Source organism: Oncorhynchus masou, chromosome 10 (assembly GCF_036934945.1).
Source record: "Oncorhynchus masou masou isolate Uvic2021 chromosome 10, UVic_Omas_1.1, whole genome shotgun sequence".
NCBI classification, from domain to species: Eukaryota; Metazoa; Chordata; class Actinopteri; order Salmoniformes; family Salmonidae; genus Oncorhynchus; species Oncorhynchus masou.
The window spans coordinates 13,435,000-13,450,642 of record NC_088221.1 but is presented as its reverse complement, the minus strand read 5'-3'; the positions used below and the strand labels follow the sequence as shown (position 1 = coordinate 13,450,642).

Below are 15,643 nucleotides of genomic sequence, written 5' to 3'. Positions count from 1 at the left end.
GCGCGAGCTCCTCCCTCTCTAGACCAGTCGGCTACTCCTCCATGAGGTCATTAAGAGCTGGTCGAGCAACGCAACTGCGCGTCACCAGCACCGGACTTGTAACAAAGCAATTTGAACCCTGTGTGCAGTGTATGCCTCATGTGCATGTTCTTATTTAATCAAACTACAGTAGTGACGATGCACATTGATGATGGGAAGAAAACTACTTATATTTTTGTATTGCGTCCCATACGATGAAATGGATCTATATAACATATTACATGTATCTGATGTGGTGACGTAGTGTAGAATTATTTATTAAACGAGGATCACTGGATGAGTCCTTCATTGAGTGATGATTTCATTTAAAGTAAATCATATGTGGGTATGGCTTTGCTCATCGTACCCGTTATAGTCAGGTGTATGGCGACACCGTGAGGCACAAACTAATAACATTCAAAGAAAACTCCAGTCCACAATATTTCTTAGTATTTCCAAGGTGCGAGTGACCGGTCTGAAAGCAAATCAAAACACCTATTATAAACTTTTTTTTATGTGCAACTTTAAAACAATCTGTTCATGACACTTGGCATCCGCTAATGCCAACCTAGTCAAAAGTTCCTGACAACCAACCTAGCACAGGTGGGATACCAAATGTTCATGAACTAGTGCAAAACAAACGTAGATCTTTGATTGCTTCTTTTGTCTATTTATTAGAGGCAAACAGTGCCGACCTGTCATTCGGGGCAGTTAAGGCTCAAAAGAGCTGGGGCTCTGCCTCGCCTGCCCTGAATGACAGGTTGGCACTGTTTGCCTCTAATAAATAGACAAAAGAAGCAACCAAAGATCTACGTTGGCCATGCTGTCAATCTGGAATGACTTCTGCTGCATTCAAAACAACTGGAAACTCGGAACTGGGAAATCTCCGACTTCAGTGAGTTCAGGACAACTGCAAACTCTGAAAAAAACTAGCTCTGACTGGAAAAATACGTTTTGTACAGTCATCCAACTCGGGCCTCTTTCTAGAGCTCCGACGTGATTGTCGTGTTGTCTTGAAAGCACCATAAATCCAGAGAATGACAGATTTAGATTACAAAGTTTGATGACAAAATTTGCCCACAAGGACCGCCACACCACCTTCCTGTTCAAGTGAGCACATCACAACAAGGTGAGTCCAAAAATGTCTTGTATGCTGTTGCATAAATTATGTAATATGCCAGGTAGATATGTATACTGTAGCTAAGAAAGTAATACTAAATGTATATTGTGTAGTAAGCTGTTAGTAGCCCATGTGCCTCACCCTAATAATTTGGTCCCTTTCCCCTCATAACTAAGTTTAATGTTCTGACTTGGCCCACTTGGTGGTGCCTATAGCCTGTTTTAGAGATATGCAATCATTGAATATTGTAAGAGCTTTCATTGTCTGCTTGTATATGCCTCTTTTATTTATCCTACGCTTCTGACTTGGAATACAAATAGTTAAATTGACTTCATCCGTCTTAGCTCGCTCTTTAATGTATGAATCAAAATTACGGATTGCCTCTTATCTGCTCGTCGTCCCCTTATGCCATAGTTTATACACCTCAATTGTCAGTATTTTTTTGTTTCAGCAAGTCAGCCATATCAGCTATGTTTTTTAAAGGGAGTAAATCAGTCTGAATGAACTGTTTCACTGCCAGACAAGGCTCCGCTGATAGCCAGGTGTAGCAGTGGTAAGGATTCACTCCATGGTGCTGAAAAGAAAGTTCTGCTATTGGGAGAGCTTTATGTAGGCCCTAACAGTTTGTTTGCACAGTTTGTCACCGTTATAGTGTAATTCCTGTATTGTTTAGTATTGTGTTGTGTAGTCGCTTTGCTGGCATGCATTTCCATTCTTTTGTTGTTGTTTGCCTCACCAAGATTTTCATCCTTAAATCGCCACTGGCAGCAAAGATAAAAAATAATAATAAATATAGGAAGAATTCCATACAGGTAGATGCAATTTCCTGCTCTCAATATCGGTGCATTCCTACTTCCTGGTCACCTGTACAATTGAACGATGTCCAATGATCCAACATGTTGTGCCCTCTAAAATCAAGTGGATATACAAAATAAGACAAATACAACAACCACAGAAGTACACTAGGCCACATTGGCTGCGGTTAGACAGGTGGCCCAATTCTGATATTTTTCCCACTAATTGGTCTTTTGACCAATCACATTCGATCTTTTCACATCAGTGTTTTTTTCAGATCTAATTGGTTTAAAAAAATGTTAAACAAATAGTTTTTTACAATGCCTATAATTATTTTCTTGCGCAGAATAAATGTTGTTTTATTAAAATATAACAGAATATGATTATTAAGAAAGCAACAGAGTCCCTCTTACTCCTCCTCCCCACTGTGAGGCAAGGTTATTGTTGGACTCAAGTGTTTATTCAGACGTTAGAGGGGCAATCAACCCTGTCAGATGGCTGGGAATGGGCAGTCATTGGCAGGGAAATGTGCCCTGTCCATCTGCAACTCAGCATACCATCAACCACTCCATCCCTCCACAAGTGACTATGAGGCCTCAGAATTACATACACAGAAGGTACCAAAGGTCTGGGTAAAAAAGTGTGTGAGGAGAATCACAGATATAAACTTTTGTAGCTCTTGAAAAAAAAATATATATAGCTTCCCTGTTAAGCTTGGCACACCTGTATTTGTGGAGTTTCTCCCATTATTTTCTGCAGATCCTCTCAAGCTCTGTCAGGTTGGAAGGGGAGCGTCTCTGCACAGCTATTTTCAGATCTCTCCAGAGGTTTTCGATTGGGTTCAAGTCCGGGCTCTGGCTGGGCCATTCATGGACATTGAGACTTGTCCCGAAGCAGCCCCTGCATTATGTTGGCTGTGTGCTTAGGGTCATTATCCTCTTGGAAGGTTAATTTTTGCCCCAGTCTGAGGTCCTAAACTATCTGGAGCAGGTTTTTATCAAGGATCTCTCTGTACTTTGCTCCGTTCATCTTTTCCTCGATCCTGACTAGACTCCCAGTCCCTGCCGCTGAAAAACATCCCCACAGCATGATGGCTGCCTCCACCATGCTTCACCGTAGTGATGGTGCCAGGTTTCCTCCAGACATGACACTTGGCATTCAAGCCAAAGATTTAAATCTTGATTTCATCAGTTCTGGGGTATTGTGTGTAGATTGATGAGGAAAAAATAATTGTATCCATTTTAGAATAAGGCTGTAACATAACATTTGTAAAATGTCAAGGGGTCTGAATACTTTCCAAATGCACTGTAGTGCCAAAAATAAAGGGTTAAATACATGCAAAATAATTTTCTCAGGTATAGGTCAGACACTTCAGAACAAACAAACCTTTGATTTTTTTTTTTGGGGGGGGGACCATCTGCTGTTCCATGTAGTGAATCTGTTATTCAATGCGTTTGTATGGGTAACAGCAGTAAGGCCTAAAAAAATACATATATTTTTTGGATACTTCAAGGGAGCTTAAAATTCAAAATCAAATAGCAAAATGAACCTTGGTATGAGCTTCTTAAAACGATTCCATAGACCCCCCCCCCCCTAGACAGGGCTTTTTAGACTCTTATGGGTTAAATACAAGTATTTTTTCAATTGAAACCAGTTGCAGTCATGAAATTGTATTGGGAATTGAAACAATAACCTCAGGGTTGACATTTCCTTGACAAAGGTTATTCCCAATTAGATAGTGTTGTAACAGGATTTATGCCATAAAAGTGCTGTGCTATGCATAAGCAAAATGAAAAGGAAGTCTTAATGGATTATAGATAACTCAATGTGGCATATTAATTTAGTATACAGCAAAGCAAATGCGCAGTATAATTGCTATAATTAATAATGCAACGATTTACATTTACTGTATATTGAGTATCAAAACATTTACTTAAATCTACACAAACATGCCATTTTGTCATATTAATGAATCACTTCATGCTTTGGTTCATTCCTGAAACACAGCCAGATGCCCTGGACTTTGGGACAGGGTGTGTGTGTGTGCATTGCTTATTTCTGTCCTCCAGTCTCCTCATTATGCATGCACAGGTAACCAGCCAAATCCCAGCGGATCAAAGAGCCTCAACACAGCTGAAGGAGGGAACAAAGCCAGTACCTTCTCATATTCCAAATCTGTCCAACCTCACCATCTGCTAGAATGGAAGCTGGCAAAGGCTGCCAGCTGTTGTAAAAGCATTTGTTTCCAAGGTTATTCAACTGCCTACCTCCATCTTACAAAATGCCTAAGGCTAACATAGCATATTGTCTCCCTGTGTGCCATAAAAGCCCTTCACTGTCACTGACAGCTGACTTCTTTGCCACAAAGACAGACAAAAGATGAAATATAAGCCGCGAGGTGACTGGAAAGTGGAGCCCAAATGAAATGGTTTAAGAGCCGGTTTTGGCTCCTACAGTAGTCCCCCCCCCCCCACACACATTCCAGATCATAATCTTACACATGGTCCGTAAGACCTCGCTCACACCAAGCCATAACTTCTCTGCATTCCTCAAATATTTCCACTATATACAGCTGTAGGCATCAACTTCCATTTACTTAATGTGCCTATACTCTGCAATGTCTAGTTAAATAAAAATACATGTACAGTATGACTGCCAGGAAGAAAATTATTAAACTGTGTAGACATCATACAAATGCTTAGGATATAATTTGAGCAATTTCATAGAGACTCGCTGCCTGTTTCTATCATAAAACAGCCAACTACCCAATAAGAGTGGAGCACTACTTAGGTTAATATCAGATAAGAGCCCCTAGATACTCTATGGTGGATCTGGAAGAAGTCTTCAGTGCTTTGCTGGGGTCAGCCTCAGATATTTTGTGAGTGCACTATAAAGAGAGGTCCACACATGCCGAGAACTTCTTCCAAAGCACTTCCATTCAAAGACAGTCTGCTGTGGGTCAGTTTCTGTGGAGACAGTGAGGCAAAGCTTCCCTGAGACATGCCAGAGTAAGTTTCACTCTCAGAAACCATGGTATTGTATGCTGTAATAACATGACTAAAGTATGTAGATTATGGAAATGTAGGCGTGTTCAAGCTCATGTGGAAGAATGGCTCCTGTCAATAGGAGAGGCCAGCGAGACAGAAAATACCTCACAACAGGGAAAATACCCCCAAAGACCTTTGGCAATTGTGCAGTCATGACATCTGATCTTCAGGTAGGATGAGCAGAGTTTCTAACTTGGAATCCCCCCCCCCCCCACCAGTTGCCAGTTGACGTAAACTCACTGAAGTCAAAGATTTCAGAGTTGTCCCAATTGTCTTGAACACGACATACAAGTGTGACGCATAAAGACGAAGAAAAAAAAAAAACCATGTCCTTCAAGCTGATAATGTACTTGTCACCAACCTGTGGTCGCGACAAAATTTGCAGCATGATAAACACTTTCAACCGAGCTATTCAATGAACTGATTATAAATGGTAACCTTGTTAACCATAAAACAAAAAGGACATGTTTCTAACGCCATGCAACTTTTTTTTTATTCAAGCCGTAAACAAAATGCTAAGCTTTTCACTGTGAAAAACAGACACGGATGAAACAGTCAGACATCCATCTTATACAACATACCAATTCCAAAATCCCCACCATGTACGTTTTAGTTCACTTGCATACACTCATTAATAAAAAGGCACAGTAAATGCTGGTTTGTAGTAAGCAGAACACCACCCATATCCCGACAAAGTCCCACTTTCTCAACTAAAAGCAGTTACAAAGTGCAACCAATTCAAAGTAGATGAATGGATTCTAGAGCACTAAACATTCAAATCTTTTCTGACATCTCATGTTGGTCCTCTCATGCATGTAACTAAACCTTCCTGCTAGTCTTTCACAGTTGACTTCACATGTTTCCTTCAGGCAACTTCAACACGTGTTGCTTCAGAACTTTTTCGGTTGCTGGATGCAGAAGGTAGACTTGAAAGCTGGCGAGTGTGCCTTCTCCAAAGCAGGTCTGAGTCTGCTGTGTTTCACACTTACTGGGGTCTCTGGGAAGTCATGTCCCAACTGAAACAATTAAGAAATAATTTTATAAAATCATGGCTGACCAAGCAATCTGGAATAAAACTATTTTACTATGCCAGTCTGTAGTAGGTAGGCTATCAGTAAATGTTGACTTGCATGATCATTACAAATGAAGCCAAATGATTGTAGTTTACAGCTAAACCAGTTTCTTGGCCAACCCTTGTGGGACACGAATGCAGCCATTATTTTAAGTCAGATATCCTTACCTTGTCAAGTGTCCCTGACATCAAGACACTGACTAGCTGCATTCGGCTGGAGGTGGCTGCAGATCTAGAACAGTATGACATGTTTAAAGAAACTCAAGATTGCAGTTAAAGGTTTTCCTGATGTTCTCTTAAATGTTGAAAAAAATACATCATCCAAGCTCCGTCAATCAGCGAGACCCTGTAGATGGTGGTATTCATTAAGTACCTAATGGAATTAAACAGGTAGGGACTACCTGAACTGTACCTGGGTTTGGGAACCTTGTGTTCCCTCTCTGGGTTCACATGGTGGGTGGCATGACTCTCCTCATAACTCTTCTTGGCCACTCGTTTCCCCCCAGCCTTCACTGTGGAGCCAGAGGGGAACAGTTTGAAATAAATAGTTAACATTCTCATTCTTTGCCAATCCAGCATTAAATACAACATCCTTCTCACCTGTTCAGAAAGGAGTTAAAACTAGTCAGAGTTAATGTAAGACTAAACAACTGTGCATGTTGTAATACCAGTTGGTCTACTTCAATATAGAAGTAGATTGTGAGAATATCAGTGCTGACGTTGGTAGACTGATCAAGAGAGGTGGCACTGGCAGTGAGACCACAGTTAAGCATTGTCTTTTTATTTTCCTCAGCTGCTTGCAAGAGGCAGGGTTAATCAAAACAAATATACTTTACCCACATCCTGTCAAAGCAACAAGTGCTTATAGCCAAACAATGTGCAGCTCTGATCAGAGAAATAATTTCATTTGAGAGTCCCTTTCAGAGTCCATGTGTATGAAGCACATCTCAGAGTAGGGCAAAGCGCTCCTACTCTTGATATGGCCCCAGAACTTGTTTTCTGGGACATCATGTCACGCCATAAGTCTAGTCAACAGGCAGTGAACTACAGTGCCTTCAGAAAGTATTCACTCCACTTGATTCACCCCCGCACCACCAAGAGACAAAGTGAAAACATGTTTTCTAAATGTACGTAAGTATTCACACCAGAGTCAATACATTTTTGAATCACCTTTGGCAGCAATTACAACTGAGTTTCTGGGTAAGTCTAAGCTTTGCACACCTGGATTGTACAATATTGCACATTCTTTAAAAAAAAGTTAAAGCTCGATCAAGTTGGTTGTTGAGCATTGCTAGACAGCCATTTAAGTCTTGCCATTAATTTAAGTCAAAACTGTAACTAGGCTACTCAGGATCATTCAAGTAATTTTGGTTAGCAACCTCCGTGTATATTTGGCTGTGCGTTTTAAGTTATTGCCCTGCTGAAAGGTGGATTTGTCTCCCAGTGTCTGTTGAAAAGCAGACTGTACCAGGTTTCCCACCCCCTCCAGGACTATGCCTGTGCTTAGCTCTATTCAGTTCATTTTTATCCTTAAATTAATTTCTTTTACACATTTTTTGCAGTTTTGCTTAATTGGAAACAGGATGTATATTTTGGAATACTTTCATTCTGTACAGGGTTTCTTTTCACTCTGTGAATTAGGTTAGAGTAACTACAATGTTGTTCCATTCTCAGTTGTCGCCTACCACAGCCATTACACACCGTAATTGTGTCAAAGTCAACATTGCCCTCATCGTAAATCCCAGAGTGGTTTCCTGCTTCTTCAGCAATCGAGTTAGGAAGGAAGCCTGTATCTTTGTAGTGACTGGGTGTATTGATACACCAACCAAAGTGGAATTAATAACTTCACCATGATCAAAGGGATCAGTCTTTTTCTTAACCCATCTACCAATGATTGCCCTTCTTTGCGAGGAATTGGAAAACATCCCTGGCCTTTGTTCACTGCTCGACTGAGGTACCTCAGAGATAATTGTATGTGTGGGCTACAAAGATGAGATCATTCAAAAATCATGTTAAACACCATTATTGCACACAGAGGGAGTCCATGCAACTTAAGCACATTCTTACCCCTGAACTTATTTAGGCTTGCCATAACAAAGGGGTTGAATACTTGATGCAAACATTTCAGGTTATCATTATTTTTTATTAAAGACTGAAAACATAATTCCACTTTGAAATTAAGGGGTATTGCGTGTAGGCCCGTGACAACATCTAACTTAATCCATTTTAAAATCAGGCTGTAACAAAAAAGTGGAAAAAGTCAAGGGGTGTGAATAATTTGAAGGCACTGTACATATATTCAACTAATAATGTTATTACATTTTGCAGTAGCTTGGTGGTAGTTGAACTCAAATCTATACTGAACAAAAATATAAAGGCAACATGTAAAGTGCTGGTCCCTTGTTTAATTAGCTGAACTAAAATTGCCCAGAAAACATTTCTCCTTTGCCAAGATAATCCATCCACCTGACAGGTGTGGCATATCAAGAAGCTGATTTAATAGCATTACACAGATGCACCTTGTGCTGGGGACAAAGGCCACAAAAATGTTCAGTTTTGTCACACCAGAATGCCACAGATGTCTCAAGTCGAAGGAGCGCGCAATTTGCATGCTGACTGCAGTAATGTCCACCAGAGATGTTGCTAGAATTTAAAGCTACCTCCGTAATGTTAGAGAATTTGACAGTACGTCCAACCGGCCTCAACTACAGACCCCGTGTAACCACGCCAACCCAGGACCTCCACATCCAGCTTCTTCACCTGCGGGATCGCCTGAGACCAGACACACAGACAGCTGATGAAACGGAAGAGTATTTCTGCCTGTAATAAAGCCTTTTTGTGGGGAAAAACTAATTCTGATTGGTTGGGCCTGGCTCTCAAGTGGGTGGGCCCCTGCCCAGTCATGTAAAAATCCATAGATTAGGGCCTAATGCATTTATTTAATTTGACTGAATTCCTTATGAACTTTTACTAAGTGATATTGTTGAAATTGTTGCATGTTGTGCTTATATTATAGTTCAGCATTGGTAACATTTTTAGTAGTTAATTACTTTTGTCATGAAGCCAAATACTGGAACTACACTTTAGGCAATAATTCCCTTTCAGCATCAGACCTGCCTAATTCTTACTTGAAACACTGCCTCATTCTGTGTTAAAGACACCAAATTACACAGTCTCTTAATATCGGACTCCAGAGTGATCTATTCTTGCAATTTGTAAACTGACATGGCAGATTTTCTATTTGTTTTGTAGTTTGGATGTAGTGAACTACTTTTTCCTACATACAATGTAACTTGTGTCGACCTAACACAATTAAGTCATAGATATAATTCTCAATGACACCTAGTCTATAAGCGGGAGATATGTTCTATTTCTATGCTTTCTGTTTAAGTTTCTACTTTTGTACGACAGCTTCAAACACCTAAAAATACAATATTTGGGGTTATGGATCATATATTTCACAGCGGTTTAGATGGTACACTGAATCTCTACACTATACTTGTTTTGTCACAAACTTAAAATTAGGCGAACTATTAGAATTTTAGCAACCATGAAATGTCTGAGTGATTTCTGCAAAGTGCATCTTTAAGGGTATTTTTAGTGTTAATGAATTTCTTCCAGTGTGAAGGACCTGGTACCTTGGAAAACTATTTTCAGAGCACTTGGTAGCGTCCCAAACACTGCCAATAGACATTTAGCCTTCATGAAGTACGGCGGCATCGCAATAATGCCGTTAATTAGCATTTTAATAAACAGTTTGACTGTGATTATGACTCAAAAACATATGTACAAGCAAGAACCTGCATTGGGAAATATTCACTTAACTACATGAACCTCAGTGCTGGCCACCCTGTCCCTCGAGCACAGAATGTAACACGGTTGAACAATAGGCTATGCTATAGTATACACTGATTCAAGTTCCATACCGCATTGTGACGATAAATACAATTATAAGTAGCAAGGATGAGAGCATTTAGGCCTACTACTGCATGCAATCGTTGAGTTTCCATATTTTATTAGTTTACCACCTACGCACTTGAGATTTGAGCGTGCGTATCAACACTGTAGCAGAACTGTAACAATGTTCGCACAAGACGAAAACAAAAATCAATTCAACAGGAAGAGTAGACCTATATGGTAAATACACTGAATGTGGACCCCACTTACTTCCTCAAAATAACCCATTACATCGAACACATTGTTTTACAAAGAAAATACGCAGTTCAGTGACAATTACGAATTAGTGTGAATTAATCGACAATATACCTGCTGGAGGATGGCCAGCCTTCAATTCAAGACTCTCTCTCATTTCAGATTTAGATAGCTGAACCATTCTTGACTTCTGAACAACAATAACAGAACACAAACTAGAACAATACCAACTCCGTTGCTTTTATACTGCTGAAAGGAGAATGACGTAGCTGATGCAGGAAGCAAGCATCAGCATATGGGACTGCAGCACTCATTTATTCCACACGAGTGGACCAGACATATGGCGTGAGCAGCCTCAAACAGTTACATTGTTTTATTTAGTAGATCAATTGGCGCATTTGTGTCTGTGGTGCGCATTGAAGATGTTTATGATCTAATCATATTTCCTATTTACAAATCCTGTCGTTAATACAACACTATTGCCTCGTTCAAAAACAACCTTCAGCCACTCCCCTCTGTGTTTGCAGATCGGAATAAAGCAGGATAGAAGTAAGCAATATGGTAATTCACCATCAGGTTGGGTAGAGCATATATATTGCTATCTGACTTTTTAAAGATCTGTACATTATGAATGACCGAGAGTACAGGGAGGGGCAACAGATTGTTTTTGAACAGAACTCATCTCACATTTATCTTAGTGGAACATGCTTGCTATTTATGGAATCAATTGTTTAAAACAACTTGATATCCTGGCAAAAAGCAGTGCCTGCATTGTCAGTCTTTTTTGTCACTTCTAACAACTTTTAAAGTGTTTATCTGAAAAGGTCTATTGTCTAGTCTTGAAATAAGACAAAGAAAATGCTGAGTGTCTGATAATTCTTTATCATGTTGGTTGTTTCCCAAATGGCACCCTACTCCCTATACAGTGCACTACTTTTGACCAGGGTCCATATGGTTCTGGTCAAAAGGGGCCCATAGGTCTCTGGTCAAAAGTATTGCACTATATAGGGAATAGGATGCCATTTGGGGACCGTGGTCAAAAGAAGTGCACTATGTAGGGAGAAGAGTGGCACTATGTACGGGAATAGAGTGGCACTTGGGATGCAACCGTTGCCTTCTTTTTCTATGTTATGCATGCAAAGACGAGAGGATGAGCAACAGAAGGGAGGAGTTGTAGAGCTCTTCATGGACCAAACGTTCACATTTATTTCTGTTGGTTGGTGTGCAAAGAAAATGGCAGTGAACCATCCCATGAAAGGTCCAGCACAGAAAATGGAAAAATAAAGAGAATATCTGCAAAGTCACAAAAATGTCAGCAATTCCACAATTCATTGAAAAAAAACAAAAGTCAACTTTTATTAACTTTGCAAGTTTGTGTTATGATGTAATCTTTTCCCACCTCTCTTTCCTTCTTCATATACTGCATTTATAGATCTATAATATAGATTTGACATGGCACAAGTCTTTACCAGTGCTGATGAGCGTCAACCATGTGGCATTTATTTTCTGTATTTACAATTAAATGACGAAAATGTACAACACTCCATGGCATACACAATCTCAACATTAAGAACAAATACAATGTGATCCCTCTGTACAAACTAACATCTTTAGATTACTTTTTTTTTTTTTTTTTTACAGATATGAGTTCATGATCCATTTTAGCCTACAGACATACACATACACATTCCCCATCTGACTCTTTACCACAAACCTTCCGTCACATATCCCACACCTTCACCATGCTACCACAGCAACGGGTTTCCAAAAGAAAAACTAACATCTAGACCGAGCAGAACGCCGCTCACAAAGATGTCCAATGCCGACCATTCCCCAAACACACCACTGCATGATTCCCTCTTCGTTTAAAACAACAACCACATTCCTTGATTTCCTTCTTTCTTTGGCTAACGTTCTATTTCTCCATCTGCCATCGCTTCCACCCCCACATTCAGATTCACTTTTTTTTTTTTTTTTTTTAACAAATACAAATAAAAGTTCATGGACGAGTTCATCAGATGGGTTCCAAAGATGGAGTCCCTATACCCAGGAGTCTGGTGAGCCTGGGTACTGCTCCGCCCTGTAGGAAGGCCTCCGGGTGGTGGAGTAAAAGTCCACGTAGTTCGTGGTGGATTTGAGTCCGTGGCCGTGCGACTGAGAGCTGTAGTCTGCCGTGGGGGGGAAGGTGACTACTTCCTCCACATAGGGTTCCTCGTAGCCGTGCGGAGACTGCAGGTACATTCTGTAGGTGTCGTAGTTCCGCCTGCTCGGCTCCTCGGTGTAGTACACCTGCTGCTGTGGAGACGAGAGGAGCAACGCTAAATCAGGTCTGTTTATGTGAAAAGTGGGAACATATCTACTTTGAAGTCCAGTGTTTGTTTGATTTATGGGTCATTTTTGGTTGAAATTAACTCACATTCTTTTGGCGCTTTCCCAGACACAGATTAATCCTAGTCCTAAAAACCAAGATCAATGGAGAATCTCAATTTAAAAAAAAAGCTTTTTAGTCGAGGACTGTGTCCGGGAAATGGCCCCTAAGTGTATTGAAACTCAAGCTGCATGGCTATACAGGGTTGGGTGCAATATCCTGATTGTCCAGTCTGAGAGGGAGTGGAAGGAGGGAACTGAGCTTCCCTCTCCCTGGGTGCTATCTACAGTGCCTTGCGAAAGTATTCGCCCCCCTTGAACTTTGCGACCTTTTGCCACATTTCAGGCTTCAAACATAAAGATATAAAACTGTATTTTTTTGTGAAGAATCAACAACAAGTGGGACACAATCATGAAGTGGAACGACATTTATTGGATATTTCAAACTTTTTTAACAATTCAAAAACTGAAAAATTGGGCGTGCAAAATTATTCAGCCCCCTTAAGTTAATACTTTGTAGCGCCACCTTTTGCTGCGATTACAGCTGTAAGTCGCTTGGGGTACGTCTCTATCAGTTTTGCACATCGAGAGACTGAAATTTTTTCCCATTCCTCCTTGCAAAACAGCTCGAGCTCAGTGAGGTTGGATGGAGAGCATTTGTGAACAGCAGTTTTCAGTTCTTTCCACAGATTCTCGATTGGATTCAGGTCTGGACTTTGACTTGGCCATTCTAACACCTGGATATGTTTATTTTTGAACCATTCCATTGTAGATTTTGCTTTATGTTTTGGATCATTGTCTTGTTGGAAGACAAATCTCCGTCCCAGTCTCAGGTCTTTTGCAGACTCCATCAGGTTTTCTTCCAGAATGGTCCTGTATTTGGCTCCATCCATCTTCCCATCAATTTTAACCATCTTCCCTGTCCCTGCTGAAGAAAAGCAGGCCCAAACCATGATGCTGCCACCACCATGTTTGACAGTGGGTATGGGGAGTTCAGGGTGATGAGCTGTGTTGCTTTTACGCCAAACATAACATTTTGCATTGTTGCCAAAAAGTTCAATTTTGGTTTCATCTGACCAGAGCACCTTCTTCCACATGTTTGGTGTGTCTCCCAGGTGGCTTGTGGCAAACTTTAAACAACACTTTTTATGGATATCTTTAAGAAATGGCTTTCTTCTTGCCACTCTTCCATAAAGGCCAGATTTGTGCAATATACGACTGATTGTTGTCCTATGGACAGAGTCTCCACCTTAGCTGTAGATCTCTGCAGTTCATCCAGAGTGATCATGGGCCTCTTGGCTGCATCTCTGATCAGTCTTCTCCTTGTATGAGCTGAAAGTTTAGAGGGACGGCCAGGTCTTGGTAGATTTGCAGTGGTCTGATACTCCTTCCATTTCAATATTATCGCTTGCACAGTGCTCCTTGGGATGTTTAAAGCTTGGGAAATCTTTTTGTATCCAAATCCGGCTTTAAACTTCTTCACAACAGTATCTCGGACCTGCCTGGTGTGTTCCTTGTTCTTCATGATGCTCTCTGCGCTTTTAACGGACCTCGGAGACTATCACAGTGCAGGCACATTTATACGGAGACTTGATTACACACAGGTGGATTGTATTTATCATCATTAGTCATTTAGGTCAACATTGGATCATTCAGAGATCCTCACTGAACTTCTGGAGAGAGTTTGCTGCACTGAAAGTAAAGGGGCTGAATAATTTTGCACGCCCAATTTTTCAGTTTTTGATTTGTTAAAAACGTTTGAAATATCCAATAAATGCCGTTCCACTTCATGATTGTGTCCCACTTGTTGTTGATTCTTCACAAAAAAATACAGTTTTATATCTTTATGTTTGAAGCCTGAAATGTAGCAAAAGGTCGCAAAGTTCAAGGGGGCCGAATACTTTCGCAAGGCACTGTAGGTGCCTCAGACAACCCAGCCCTTCCCTCTCACAGCAGTCACATCCCCTCTAACTCAAACAATGGCTGATATGATGGATGTCTCCCAGATGGAGATGGATGTCCGACCAGGAGGGACTGATTTAGAGTCTGTATTGTATTTACCTGTGTTCTTCTGGGGTCCTCTCTTGTAGGCGAGGGGTAAGAGCCGATGTAATATGGCGGTGGCTTTCCAGTCCCTAGCAGAGAAATGCACAACATAATGGTATAACTTCAGCTTCGCCATGAACTTGACTTGTTAGCGTACAGTGTGTCAAATATCCCATTCCACACATTCCCTTAGGCATGATCTCTATATAACGGTCAGATACAGCTATGCTGGACAGAACAGACTAATAACATACAGTCAAATGGTTGGGCACCAGTGTCTTATTGTTTGCAAAGCTTGTGGGATGGTATTTTCTTTGGCCCATTTTCAAGCCAGAGGAATCCTGAAAGTCATTTTCCACTCTTTGTTCCCAGCATTCTGGGTTTTCATGGCTGGCCCAGGGAGTGTGGCTGGGTAGACAGGAGGGGTAGGCGGGGTTAATGTGGATGAGGCTGCAGCTCTGTTTACTCAGCGCCCCATTGAGGATTGTCCGTCTGGCAGCGGCGAGTCTGGGTGCACTGCATACCTAGCCTACGTCCCAAATAGCACCCTATTCCCTATGCAGTGCACTACTTTTGACCAGGGCTCTGGTCAAAAAGTAGTGCACTACATATGGAACAGGGTGCCATTTGGGAAGTAGCCCTACTGTTTCTCAGGGCAACTGACAATGGCCGCTTTGTAGTGGCTGCACAGCCAAGCGGCTCACAATGCTGGTGGACCAGCAACTCTATTGATCAGCAGACCCACTTAAACACAACAAAAAGGCTCAAGTGCTCTTTTGAACTTAGCCGATCGTCCAAGAGCCTCCAGCTCCCAATAAGAGAGATAAGAAAGAGGGAGATAGGGTGGTCGTGGTGGAGCTGGGGGAGAGCTAAGGGAGAGGGGGCATGGAATGTGATTCCTGGGAGTGGTGAGGGGAGATCAAATAGATTACAGCCTACATAGAAGTAAAAATGACCCTAGGGGATACTTTAACCACAGTCTGGTGTACATGGCTGACACATTCTCAATCACATTCCAAAGTCTCA

The 15,643-nt window shown here is 41.2% G+C and overlaps 2 protein-coding genes across 8 annotated transcripts in view; both read right to left on the bottom strand.

The window, feature by feature from the left end:
- Positions 1–5,455: 5,455 nt before the first annotated feature.
- LOC135547172 (death-associated protein-like 1 homolog) lies at positions 5,456–10,472 on the bottom strand. Its single transcript, XM_064975906.1, has 4 exons — positions 10,319–10,472; positions 6,465–6,564; positions 6,221–6,284; positions 5,456–5,996 (listed from the first exon to the last, which is right to left on the bottom strand). The coding sequence occupies exons 1-4, from the start codon at positions 10,383–10,385 to the stop codon at positions 5,871–5,873; spliced, it is 357 nt and encodes a 118-aa protein (XP_064831978.1). The 5' UTR covers positions 10,386–10,472; the 3' UTR covers positions 5,456–5,870.
- A 914-nt stretch (positions 10,473–11,386) lies between these two features.
- LOC135547170 (plakophilin-4-like) overlaps positions 11,387–15,643 on the bottom strand; it is a 115,650-nt gene continuing 111,393 nt past the window's right edge. For 6 of the 7 annotated variants that reach the window (XM_064975899.1, XM_064975904.1, XM_064975903.1 and 3 more), the window contains 2 exons: positions 14,633–14,706; positions 11,387–12,499 (listed from right to left, as the gene is read on the bottom strand). In XM_064975899.1, the coding sequence (XP_064831971.1) occupies positions 12,245–12,499; positions 14,633–14,706 (329 nt within the window). In that variant the 3' untranslated portion in view covers positions 11,387–12,244. The remainder of the gene's footprint in view (positions 12,500–14,632; positions 14,707–15,643) is intronic. The other variant, XM_064975901.1, reaches the window with a different exon arrangement.

Excerpts from the sequence above, each read along its gene's own strand:
- LOC135547172 (XM_064975906.1), bottom strand. The coding sequence starts at position 10,385 with ATGGTTCAGCTATCTAAATCTGAAATGAGAGAGAGTCTTGAATTGAAG. Across the intron at positions 6,565-10,318 it reads GGCTGGCCATCCTCCAGCAG|TGAAGGCTGGGGGGAAACGA; the intron begins GTATATTGTCGA and ends CTGGCTCCACAG. Across the intron at positions 5,997-6,220 it reads TGTCAGGGACACTTGACAAG|TTGGGACATGACTTCCCAGA; the intron begins GTAAGGATATCT and ends TAATTGTTTCAG.